The 13388-nt window shown below is 46.3% G+C and overlaps 1 protein-coding gene across 13 annotated transcripts in view; it reads left to right on the top strand.

Moving 5' to 3' along the window:
• The window catches only part of vps13c (vacuolar protein sorting 13 homolog C), a 229896-nt gene that overhangs the window by 144018 nt on the left and 72490 nt on the right, over positions 1-13388 (top strand). For all 13 annotated transcript variants that reach the window (XR_011674951.1, XM_071400446.1, XM_071400445.1 and 10 more), the window contains 4 exons: positions 6524-6693; positions 7875-8167; positions 12233-12480; positions 12674-12766. Coding sequence is in view for 12 of the 13 variants with exons in the window: in XM_071400446.1 (XP_071256547.1) it covers positions 6524-6693; positions 7875-8167; positions 12233-12480; positions 12674-12766 (804 nt within the window). In the remaining variant the exon portion in view is untranslated. The remainder of the gene's footprint in view (positions 1-6523; positions 6694-7874; positions 8168-12232; positions 12481-12673; positions 12767-13388) is intronic.

Below are 13388 nucleotides of genomic sequence, written 5' to 3' on the forward strand. Positions count from 1 at the left end.
ACAGGTACGTATCTATAGGTGATGTAGCCCAGTCTCACTAAACAGGTACGTATCTATAGGTGATGTAGCCCAGTCTCACTAAACAGGTACGTATCTATAGGGGATGTAGCCCGGTCTCACTAAACAGGTACGTATCTATAGGTGATGTAGCCCAGTCTCACTAAACAGGTACGTATCTATAGGTGATGTAGCCCGGTCTCACTAAACAGGTACGTACCTATAGGTGATGTAGCCCGGTCTCACTAAACAGGTACGTACCTATAGGTGATGTAGCCCGGTCTCACTAAACAGGTAAGTATCTATAGGTGATGTAGCCCGGTCTCACTAAACAGGTACGTATCTATAGGTGATGTAGCCCAGTCTCACTAAACAGGTACGTATCTATAGGTGATGTAGCCTAGTCTCACTAAACAGGTACGTATCTATAGGTGATGTAGCTCAGTCTCACTAAACAGGTACGTATCTATAGGTGTTGTAGCCTAGTCTCACTAAACAGGTACGTATATATAGGTGATGTAGCCCGGTCTCACTAAACAGGTACGTATCTATAGGTGATGTAGCCCGGTCTCACTAAACAGGTACGTATCTATAGGTGATGTAGCCCAGTCTCACTAAACAGGTACGTATCTATAGGTGATGTAGCCCAGTCTCACTAAACAGGTACGTATCTATAGGTGACGTAGCCCGGTCTCACTAAACAGGTACGTATCTATAGGTGTTGTAGCCCGGTCTCACTAAACAGGTACGTATCTATAGGTGATGTAGCCCGGTCTCACTAAACAGGTACGTATCTATAGGTGATGTAGCCCGGTCTCACTAAACAGGTACGTACCTATAGGTGATGTAGCCCGGTCTCACTAAACAGGTACGTATCTATAGGTGATGTAGCCCGGTCTCACTAAACAGGTACGTATCTATAGGTGATGTAGCCCGGTCTCACTAAACAGGTACGTACCTATAGGTGATGTAGCCCAGTCTCACTAAACAGGTACGTATCTATAGGTGATGTAGCCCGGTCTCACTAAACAGGTACGTATCTATAGGGGATGTAGCCCGGTCTCACTAAACAGGTACGTATCTATAGGTGAGGTAGCCCGGTCTCACTAAACAGGTACGTATCTATAGGTGATGTAGCCCGGTCTCACTAAACAGGTACGTATCTATAGGTGATGTAGCCCGGTCTCACTAAACAGGTATGTATCTATAGGTGATGTAGCCCGGTCTCACTAAACATGTACGTATCTATAGGTGATGTAGCCCGGTCTCACTAAACAGGTACGTATCTATAGGTGATGTAGCCCGGTCTCACTAAACAGGTATGTATCTATAGGTGATGTAGCCCGGTCTCACTAAACAGGTACGTATCTATAGGTGATGTAGCCCAGTCTCACTAAACAGGTACGTATCTATAGGTGATGTAGCCCAGTCTCACTAAACAGGTATGTATCTATAGGTGATGTAGCCCGGTCTCACTAAACATGTACGTATCTATAGGTGATGTAGCCCGGTCTCACTAAACAGGTACGTATCTATAGGTGATGTAGCCCGGTCTCACTAAACAGGTACGTATCTATAGGTGATGTAGCCCAGTCTCACTAAACAGGTATGTATCTATAGGTGATGTAGCCCGGTCTCACTAAACATGTACGTATCTATAGGTGATGTAGCCCGGTCTCACTAAACAGGTACGTATCTATAGGTGATGTAGCCCGGTCTCACTAAACAGGTATGTATCTATAGGTGATGTAGCCCGGTCTCACTAAACAGGTACGTATCTATAGGTGATGTAGCCCAGTCTCACTAAACAGGTACGTATCTATAGGTGATGTAGCCCAGTCTCACTAAACAGGTATGTATCTATAGGTGATGTAGCCCGGTCTCACTAAACATGTACGTATCTATAGGTGATGTAGCCCGGTCTCACTAAACAGGTACGTATTTATAGGTGATGTAGCCCGGTCTCACTAAACAGGTATGTATCTATAGGTGATGTAGCCCGGTCTCACTAAACAGGTACGTATCTATAGGTGATGTAGCCCGGTCTCACTAAACAGGTATGTATCTATAGGTGATGTAGCCCGGTCTCACTAAACAGGTACGTATCTATAGGTGATGTAGCCCGGTCTCACTAAACAGGTACGTATCTATAGGTGATGTAGCCCAGTCTCACTAAACATGTACGTATCTATAGGTGATGTAGCCCGGTCTCACTAAACAGGTACGTATCTATAGGTGATGTAGCCCAGTCTCACTAAACAGGTACGTATCTATAGGTGATGTAGCCCGGTCTCACTAAACAGGTACGTATCTATAGGTGATGTAGCCTGGTCTCACTAAACAGGTACGTATCTATAGGTGATGTAGCCCAGTCTCACTTCTAATGCCACTAAACAGGTACGTATCTATAGGTGATGTAGCCCAGTCTCACTAAACAGGTACGTATCTATAGGGGATGTAGCCCAGTCTCACTAAACAGGTACGTATCTATAGGTGTTGTAGCTCAGTCTCACTAAACAGGTACGTATCTATAGGTGATGTAGCCTAGTCTCACTAAACAGGTACGTATCTATAGGTGATGTAGCCCAGTCTCACTAAACAGGTACGTATCTATAGGTGATGTAGCCAAGTCTCACTAAACAGGTACGTATCTATAGGTGATGTAGCCCGGTCTCACTAAACAGGTACGTATCTATAGGTGATGTAGCCCGGTCTCACTAAACAGGTACGTATCTATAGGTGATGTAGCCCAGTCTCACTAAACAGGTACGTATCTATAGGTGATGTAGCCCAGTCTCACTAAACAGGTACGTATCTATAGGGGATGTAGCCCAGTCTCACTAAACAGGTACGTACCTATAGGTGATGTAGCCCAGTCTCACTAAACAGGTACGTATCTATAGGTGATGTAGCCCGGTCTCACTAAACAGATACGTATCTATAGGTGATGTAGCCCAGTCTCACTAAACAGGTACGTATCTATAGGTGATGTAGCCCAGTCTCACTAAACAGGTACGTATCTATAGGTGATGTAGCCCGGTCTCACTAAACAGGTACGTATCTATAGGTGATGTAGCCCGGTCTCACTAAACAGGTACGTATCTATAGGTGATGTAGCCCGGTCTCACTAAACAGGTACGTATCTATAGGTGATGTAGCCTGGTCTCACTAAACAGGTACGTATCTATAGGTGATGTAGCCCAGTCTCACTTCTAATGCCACTAAACAGGTACGTATCTATAGGTGATGTAGCCCAGTCTCACTAAACAGGTACGTATCTATAGGGGATGTAGCCCAGTCTCACTAAACAGGTACGTATCTATAGGTGTTGTAGCTCAGTCTCACTAAACAGGTACGTATCTATAGGTGATGTAGCCTAGTCTCACTAAACAGGTACGTATCTATAGGTGATGTAGCCCAGTCTCACTAAACAGGTATGTATCTATAGGTGATGTAGCCCAGTCTCACTAAACAGGTACGTATCTATAGGTGATGTAGCCCGGTCTCACTAAACAGGTACGTATCTATAGGTGATGTAGCCCGGTCTCACTAAACAGGTACGTATCTATAGGTGATGTAGCCCGGTCTCACTAAACAGGTACGTACCTATAGGTGATGTAGCCCGGTCTCACTAAACAGGTACGTATCTATAGGTGATGTAGCCCGGTCTCACTAAACAGGTACGTATCTATAGGTGATGTAGCCCGGTCTCACTAAACAGATACGTATCTATAGGTGATGTAGCCCAGTCTCACTAAACAGGTACGTATCTATAGGTGATGTAGCCCGGTCTCACTAAACAGGTACGTATCTATAGGTGATGTAGCCCAGTCTCACTAAACAGGTACGTATCTATAGGTGATGTAGCCCAGTCTCACTAAACAGGTACGTATCTATAGGTGATGTAGCCCAGTCTCACTAAACAGGTACGTATCTATAGGTGATGTAGCCCGGTCTCACTAAACAGGTACGTATCTATAGGTGATGTAGCCCGGTCTCACTAAACAGGTACGTATCTATAGGTGATGTAGCCCGGTCTCACTAAACAGATACGTATCTATAGGTGATGTAGCCCAGTCTCACTAAACAGGTACGTATCTATAGGTGATGTAGCCCGGTCTCACTAAACAGGTACGTATCTATAGGTGATGTAGCCCAGTCTCACTAAACAGGTACGTATCTATAGGTGATGTAGCCCATTCTCACTAAACAGGTACGTATCTATAGGTGATGTAGCTCAGTCTCACTAAACAGGTACGTATCTATAGGTGATGTAGCCCAGTCTCACTAAACAGGTACGTATCTATAGGTGATGTAGCCCAGTCTCACTAAACAGGTACGTATCTATAGGTGATGTAGCCCGGTCTCACTAAACAGGTACGTATCTATAGGTGATGTAGCCCGGTCTCACTAAACAGGTACGTATCTATAGGTGATGTAGCCCGGTCTCACTAAACAGGTACGTATCTATAGGTGATGTAGCCCAGTCTCACTAAACAGGTACGTATCTATAGGTGATGTAGCCTGGTCTCACTAAACAGGTACGTATCTATAGGTGATGTAGCCCAGTCTCACTTCTAATGCCACTAAACAGGTACGTATCTATAGGTGATGTAGCCCAGTCTCACTAAACAGGTACGTATCTATAGGGGATGTAGCCCAGTCTCACTAAACAGGTACGTATCTATAGGTGTTGTAGCTCAGTCTCACTAAATAGGTACGTATCTATAGGTGATGTAGCCTAGTCTCACTAAACAGGTACGTATCTATAGGTGATGTAGCCCAGTCTCACTAAACAGGTACGTATCTATAGGTGATGTAGCCCAGTCTCACTAAACAGGTACGTATCTATAGGGGATGTAGCCCGGTCTCACTAAACAGGTACGTATCTATAGGTGATGTAGCCCGGTCTCACTAAACAGGTACGTATCTATAGGTGATGTAGCCCGGTCTCACTAAACAGGTACGTATCTATAGGTGATGTAGCCCGGTCTCACTAAACAGGTACGTATCTATAGGTGATGTAGCCCAGTCTCACTAAACAGGTACGTATCTATAGGTGATGTAGCCCGGTCTCACTAAACAGGTACGTATCTATAGGTGATGTAGCCCGGTCTCACTAAACAGGTACGTATCTATAGGTGATGTAGCCCAGTCTCACTAAACAGGTACGTACCTATAGGTGATGTAGCCCGGTCTCACTAAACAGGTACGTATCTATAGGTGATGTAGCCCGGTCTCACTAAACAGGTACGTATCTATAGGTGATGTAGCCCGGTCTCACTAAACAGGTACGTATCTATAGGTGATGTAGCCCGGTCTCACTAAACAGGTACGTATCTATAGGTGATGTAGCCCGGTCTCACTAAACAGGTACGTATCTATAGGTGATGTAGCCCAGTCTCACTAAACAGGTACGTATCTATAGGTGATGTAGCTCAGTCTCACTAAACAGGTACGTATCTATAGGTGATGTAGCCCAGTCTCACTAAACAGGTACGTATCTATAGGTGATGTAGCCCGGTCTCACTAAACAGGTACGTATCTATAGGTGTTGTAGCTCAGTCTCACTTCTAATGTACTCTATGGAGGAACCGGGGGAATTGGGCCGTGGTCAGCGCTGGCGTCAGTAATGACAGTCATTTCCTCCTACGGTCCTCTCTGCTCTCCAAGCCCTGGATAATTAGATAAAGACACGATTAGGGGGAAGCGTTTGCACAGCTACCAAACACCAGTCATTACTGTCCAACATGACCCTATGGTAATAACCTTGTAATGACTCTGTGGTAATGACCTTGTAATGACTCTGTGGTAATGACCTTGTAATGACTCTGTGGTAATGACCCTGTAATGACTCTGTGATAATGACCTTGTAATGACTCTGTGTTAATGACCTTGTAATGACTCTGTGGTAATGACCTTGTAATGACTCTGTGGTAATGACCTTGTAATGCCCTTGTAATGACTGTGGTAATGACCTTGTAATGCCCTTGTAATGACTGTGGTAATTACCTTGTAATGACTCTGTGGTAATGACCTTGTAATGACTCTGTGGTAATGACCTTGTAATGACTCTGTGGTAATGACCTTGTAATGACTCTGTGGTAATGACCTTGTAATGACTCTGTGGTAATGACTCTGTGGTAATGACCTTGTAATGACTTTGTGGTAATGACCTGGTAATGACTCTGTGGTAATGACCTTGTAATGACCTTGTAATGACTTTGTGGTAATGACCTTGTAATGACTTTGTGGTAATGACCTGGTAATGACTCTGTGGTAATGACTCTGTGGTAATGACTTTGTGGTAATGACTCTGTGGTAATGACTTTGTGGTAATGACTCTGTGGTAATGACTCTGTGGTAATAACCTTGTAATGACTCTGTGGTAATGATCTTGTAGTGACTCTTTGGTAATGACCTTGTAGTGACTCTCGGTAGTTCCCCCAGTGGTTCGCTGATGTTTCAACGGGACAACTAGGTTGGTTTATGGACAGATTGTATGTCTTGTTTCCCCATTTCCAAGGTGTCAGCAGTGTCTCAACACCAGGAGAGGCTGTGTCTGGGGGAGTTGACCCTTCACCTGATGAAGGCTTCAGGGAAGATGTTTAACAACGGAGCCATGGAGGTCTCTACCATCCTCACCGCCTGCACCCTGGACGACATGAGGACGGGCGTACAGAGAGTCACCTCGCGGTTAGTCTCACGCTTCCCCCCGCCAGACGTCACACCATATCGTCGTTGGGAGAGTCACGGCTGGGGTGGAGGATACCTCCGGTTAAACTAGTGCATTATACTGCTGGGTTGTGTTCTGTACTGTACCAGTCAGGTCGGTCTCAATACTACTGGGTTGTGTTCTGTACAGTCAGGTCGGTCTCAATACTCCTGGGTTGTGTTCTGTACAGTCGGGTCAGTCTCAATACTACTGGGTTGTGTTCTGTACGGTACCAGTCAGGTCATTCTCAATACTACTGGGTTGTGTTCTGTACGGTACCAGTCAGGTCAGTCTCAATACTACTGGGTTGTGTTCTGTACGGTACCAGTCAGGTCAGTCTCAATACTGCTGGGTTGTGTTCTGTACGGTACCAGTCAGGTCAGTCTCAATACTACTGGGTTGTGTTCTGTACAGTCAGGTCAGTCTCAATACTACTGGGTTGTGTTCTGTACGGTACCAGTCAGGTCAGTCTCAATACTACTGGGTTGTGTTCTGTACAGTCGGGTCAGTCTCAATACTACTGGGTTGTGTTCTGTACGGTACCAGTCAGGTCATTCTCAATACTACTGGGTTGTGTTCTGTACGGTACCAGTCAGGTCAGTCTCAATACTACTGGGTTGTGTTCTGTACGGTACCAGTCAGGTCGGTCTCAATACTACTGGGTTGTGTTCTGTACGGTACCAGTCAGGTCAGTCGCAATACTACTGGGTTGTGTTCTGTACGGTACCAGTCAGGTCAGTCTCAATACTACTGGGTTGTGTTCTGTACGGTACCAGTCAGGTCAGTCTCAATACTACTGGGTTGTGTTCTGTACGGTACCAGTCGGGTCAGTCTCAATACTACTGGGTTGTGTTCTGTACAGTACCAGTCAGGTCAGTCTCAATACTACTGGGTTGTGTTCTGTATAGTACCAGTCAGGTCAGTCTCAATACTACTGGGTTGTGTTCTGTACAGTCGGGTCGGTCTCAATACTACTGGGTTGTGTTCTGTACAGACGGGTCGGGTCAGTCTCAATACTACTGGGTTGTGTTCTGTACAGTCGGGTCGGTCTCAATACTACTGGGTTGTGTTCTGTACGGTACCAGTCGGGTCGGTCTCAATGTATCAATTGTTGGATTGATTGATTTTGATATGTAACCTCATGTTTGCCCAAACCCCTCAGGATGCTGGGTAAGCGTGACGAGACGAGCGAGGAAGCCATGATCGACGTGACGTACACGCAGAGTGCCAGCGAGCGCCAGGTGGTGGCGGTGTTACAGAAGCTCTATCTGTGTGCCAGCGTTGAGTTCCTCATGGCAGTGGCAGACTTCTTCATTCAGGCCCTGCCCCAGAGCTCTGCCCAGGACGTGCCCACTAACACCATGCTAGCCCTGCCAGACCTGGCCAAGACCTCCCAGCTACCCCTCAAACAGCTGGCCGAGCTTCGGGATAGAGCCACCACTGACCCCAGAACAGGTAAGGGGAGAGACAGAGGGTGGGGGAAATAAATGACAAACAGAAAACTATACAGCCATTCAATGTTCATAGGATTTCCTTTTGGTGTGGAGTGATGGGAATGTATTGTGATGGCTACATTGTTTTGGTGTGTCGTGATGGTAATGTATTGTGATGGCTACAGTGTTTTGGTGTGGAGTGATGGTAATGTATTGTGATGGCTACAGTGTATTGGTGTGGAGTGATGGTAATGTATTGTGATGGCTACAGTGTTTTGGTGTGGAGTGATGGTAATGTATTGTGATGGCTACAGTGTGATGGTGTGGAGTGATGGTAATGTATTGTGATGGCTAGAGTGTATTGGTGTGTAGTGATGGTAATGTATGTGATGGCTACAGTGTATTGGTGTGTAGTGATGGTGATGTATTGTGATGGCTACAGTGTTTTGGTGTGGAGTGATGGTAATGTATTGTGATGGCTACAGTGTATTGGTGTGTAGTGATGGTAATGTATTGTGATGGCTACAGTGTTTTGGTGTGTAGTGATGGTAATGTATTGTGATGGCTACAGTGTTTTGGTGTGGAGTGATGGTAATGTATTGTGATGGCTACAGTGTGATTGTAATGTATTGTGATGGCTACAGTGTATTGGTGTGTAGTGATGGTAATGTATTGTGATGGCTACAGTGTTTTGGTGTGGAGTGATGGTAATATATTGTGATGGCTACAGTGTTTTGGTGTGGAGTGATGGTAATGTATTGTGATGGCTAAAGTGTTTTGGTAATGTATTGTGATGGCTAGAGTGTTTTGGTGTGGAGTGATGGTAATGTATTGTGATGGCTACAGTGTATTGGTAATGTATTGTGATGGCTACAGTGTATTGGTGTGGAGTGATGGTAATGTATTGTGATGGCTACAGTGTTTTGGTGTGGAGTGATGGCTACAGTGTATTGGTGTGGAGTGATGGTAATGTAGTGTGATGGCTACAGTGTTTTGGTGTGGAGTGATGGTAATGTATTGTGATGGCTAAAGTGTTTTGGTAATGTATTGTGATGGCTAGAGTGTTTTGGTGTGGAGTGATGGTAATGTATTGTGATGGCTACAGTGTATTGGTAATGTATTGTGATGGCTACAGTGTATTGGTGTGGAGTGATGGTAATGTATTGTGATGGCTACAGTGTTTTGGTGTGGAGTGATGGCTACAGTGTATTGGTGTGGAGTGATGGTAATGTAGTGTGATGGCTACAGTGTTTTGGTGTGTAGTGATGGTAATGTATTGTGATGGCTACAGTGTATTGGTGTAGAGTGATGGTAATGTATTGTGATGGCTACAGTGTTTTGGTGTGTAGTGATGGTAATGTATTGTGATGGCTACAGTGTATTGGTGTGTAGTGATGGTAATGTATTGTGATGGCTACAGTGTTTTGGTGTGTAGTGATGGTAATGTATTGTGATGGCTATAGTGTGTTGGTGTGGAGTGATGGTAATGTATTGTGATGGCTACAGTGTTTTGGTGTGTAGTGATGGTAATGTATTGTGATGGCTATAGTGTGTTGGTGTGGAGTGATGGTAATGTATTGTGATGGCTACAGTGTATTGGTGTGTAGTGATGGTAATGTATTGTGATGGCTACAGTGTTTTGGTGTGTAGTGATGGTAATGTATTGTGATGGCTCCAGTGTATTGGTGTGGAGTGATGGTAATGTATTGTGATGGCTACAGTGTTTTGGTGTGGAGTGATGGTAATGTATTGTGATGGCTACAGTGTTTTGGTGTGTAGTGATGGTAATGTAGTGTGATGGCTACAGTGTTTTGGTGTGTAGTGATGGTAATGTATTGTGATGGCTACAGTGTATTGGTGTAGAGTGATGGTAATGTATTGTGATGGCTACAGTGTTTTGGTGTGTAGTGATGGTAATGTATTGTGATGGCTACAGTGTATTGGTGTGTAGTGATGGTAATGTATTGTGATGGCTACAGTGTTTTGGTATGGAGTGATGGTAATGTATTGTGATGGCTACAGTGTTTTGGTGTGGAGTGATGGTAATGTATTGTGATGGCTACAGTGTTTTGGTGTGGAGTGATGGTAATGTATTGTGATGGCTACAGTGTATTGGTGTGGAGTGATGGTAATGTATTGTGATGGCTACAGTGTTTTGGTGTGGAGTGATGGTAATGTATTGTGATGGCTACAGTGTTTTGGTGTGGAGTGATGGTAATGTATTGTGATGGCTACAGTGTATTGGTGTGGAGTGATGGTAATGTATTGTGATGGCTGCAGTGTTTTGGTGTGGAGTGATGGTAATGTATTGTGATGGCTCCAGTGTATTGGTGTGGAGTGATGGTAATGTATTGTGATGGCTGCAGTGTATTGGTGTGGAGTGATGGTAATTTATTGTACATTGTGTTTTCTTTACCTTTCTATATTCTTCGTTCAGTTTCATACCTGACAGAATATTTGTATCCTTTCTCTCTACCCTCCATACCAAATAAGACTCTGTTCTTAACTGACTTGCCTAGTTAAATAAAGTTTACATTTAAAACATGTAAATACCAAATATTAGGCTATGTGCAGTGGTGGGGTGATGCTTCTCCCCCCCCCCTCTCTCTACCCTCCATACCCAATATTAGAATATGTTTGGTGGTGAGGTGATGTTTCTCCCCTCCTCTCTCCCCCCAGGCTCCAGTCCCAGGACCAAGCTGCGTGCTGTCATACTAGACCCAGAGGTGATGTTTCTCCCCTCCTCTCTCTCCCCCAGGCTCCAGTCCCAGGACCAAGCTGCGTGCTGTCATACTAGACCCAGAGGTGATGTTTCTCCCCTCCTCTCTCCCCCAGGCTCCAGTCCCAGGACCAAGCTGCGTGCTGTCATACTAGACCCAGAGGTGATGTTTCTCCCCTCCTCTCTCCCCCAGGCTCCAGTCCCAGGACCAAGCTGCGTGCTGTCATACTAGACCCAGAGCTGATGTTTCTTCCCTCCTCTCTCTCCCCCAGGCTCCAGTCCCAGGACCAAGCTGCGTGCTGTCATACTAGACCCAGAGGTGATGTTTCTCCCCTCCTCTCTCCCCCAGGCTCCAGTCCCAGGACCAAGCTGCGTGCTGTCATACTAGACCCAGAGGTGATGTTTCTCCCCTCCTCTCTCCCCCCAGGCTCCAGTCCCAGGACCAAGCTGCGTGCTGTCATACTAGACCCAGAGGTGATGTTTCTCCCCTCCTCTCTCCCCCAGGCTCCAATCCCAGGACCAAGCTGCGTGCTGTCATACTAGACCCAGAGGTGATGTTTCTCCCCTCCTCCCTCCCCCCAGGCTCCAGTCCCAGGACCAAGCTGCGTGCTGTCATACTAGACCCAGAGCTGATGTTTCTTCCCTCCTCTCTCTCCCCCAGGCTCCAGTCCCAGGACCAAGCTGCGTGCTGTCATACTAGACCCAGAGGTGATGTTTCTCCCCTCCTCTCTCTCCCCCAGGCTCCAGTCCCAGGACCAAGCTGCGTGCTGTCATACTAGACCCAGAGCTGATGTTTCTTCCCTCCTCTCTCTCCCCCAGGCTCCAGTCCCAGGACCAAGCTGCGTGCTGTCATACTAGACCCAGAGGTGATGTTTCTCCCCTCCTCCCTCCCCCCAGGCTCCAGTCCCAGGACCAAGCTGCGTGCTGTCATACTAGACCCAGAGCTGATGTTTCTTCCCTCCTCTCTCTCCCCCAGGCTCCAGTCCCAGGACCAAGCTGCGTGCTGTCATACTAGACCCAGAGGTGATGTTTCTCCCCTCCTCTCTCTCCCCCAGGCTCCAGTCCCAGGACCAAGCTGCGTGCTGTCATACTAGACCCAGAGCTGATGTTTCTTCCCTCCTCTCTCTCCCCCAGGCTCCAGTCCCAGGACCAAGCTGCGTGCTGTCATACTAGACCCAGAGGTGATGTTTCTCCCCTCCTCTCTCCCCCCAGGCTCCAGTCCCAGGACCAAGCTGCGTGCTGTCATACTAGACCCAGAGCTGATGTTTCTTCCCTCCTCTCTCTCCCCCAGGCTCCAGTCCCAGGACCAAGCTGCGTGCTGTCATACTAGACCCAGAGGTGATGTTTCTCCCCTCCTCTCTCCCCCAGGCTCCAGTCCCAGGACCAAGCTGCGTGCTGTCATACTAGACCCAGAGGTGGTGTTTGTGGCTAACCTGATGAGTGCGGACGCTCCGGCCCTGGTGGCCTCCTTCCAATGTGACTTCAGTCTGAAGCTAGAGCCTGGGGGAGGGGCCTCCGGGGCCCCTGGGGGACAAAGCATGACGGCCAACCTCAGAGAGCTCAAAGTTCTGGCCTGTCCTTTCATCAGGACCAATGAGAACAAGGTGGTCACCACGGTGAGCATAAAATAGCTTTTAATAGACGTTTTTTTTGAAAACCCTCTACACGTCTAATGTAACTACTGTAAGGCATCAGCTGGGATGACGCATGATTCAAAGCTATTTGCAATTAGCGTTTTAATACGTTTTCCTTGAAAGTATATTTGAAATGAATCAACTCCCTTAATGCTTCTTTCTCATTGGTCTTCAGGTGCTACGTCCGTGTTCTGTCTTCCTGGAAACCAAAACCCACCCCAACCAACCCCTTACCGGCTCTGTGACTGTGGAGGAAGTCATTATCAAAGTAGGTTTCATCCCTTCTTTGTCAAGTTTAGTTTGGTTAAAAAAAAAGTTATGGCAGAGTGTACCAATGTGCTCTGAGTAGAGGTCTTCACGGGTCCAATGGACCTGGGGCTTTCCCACCCGGACTTCATTTGCATAAATAATACATATTTATTAATAGACTAATAGCTGCCATAACTAGGTTATTTATCATCAAATATGATTACGTAATACTTGGCATGGACTGCATCGAACCAGGACGAGACGTTAACGTTAGCTAGCTAGGCTAACTGATATATACCCGAGACCCGTGATATATACCTGAGACCCGTGATATATACATACCCGAGACCCGTGATATATACATACCCGAGACCCGTGATATATACATACCCGAGACCCGTGATATATACATACCCGAGACCCGTGATATATACCCGAGACCCGTGATATATACATACCCGTGATATATACATACCCGAGACCCGTGATATATACATACCCGAGACCCGTGATATATACATACCCGAGACCTGTGATATATACATACCCGAGACCCGTGATATATACATACCCGAGACCCGTGATATATACATACCCGAGACCCGTGATATATATATACCCGAGACCCGTGATATATACCC

This window comes from Salvelinus alpinus, chromosome 5 (assembly GCF_045679555.1).
Source record: "Salvelinus alpinus chromosome 5, SLU_Salpinus.1, whole genome shotgun sequence".
NCBI classification, from domain to species: Eukaryota; Metazoa; Chordata; class Actinopteri; order Salmoniformes; family Salmonidae; genus Salvelinus; species Salvelinus alpinus.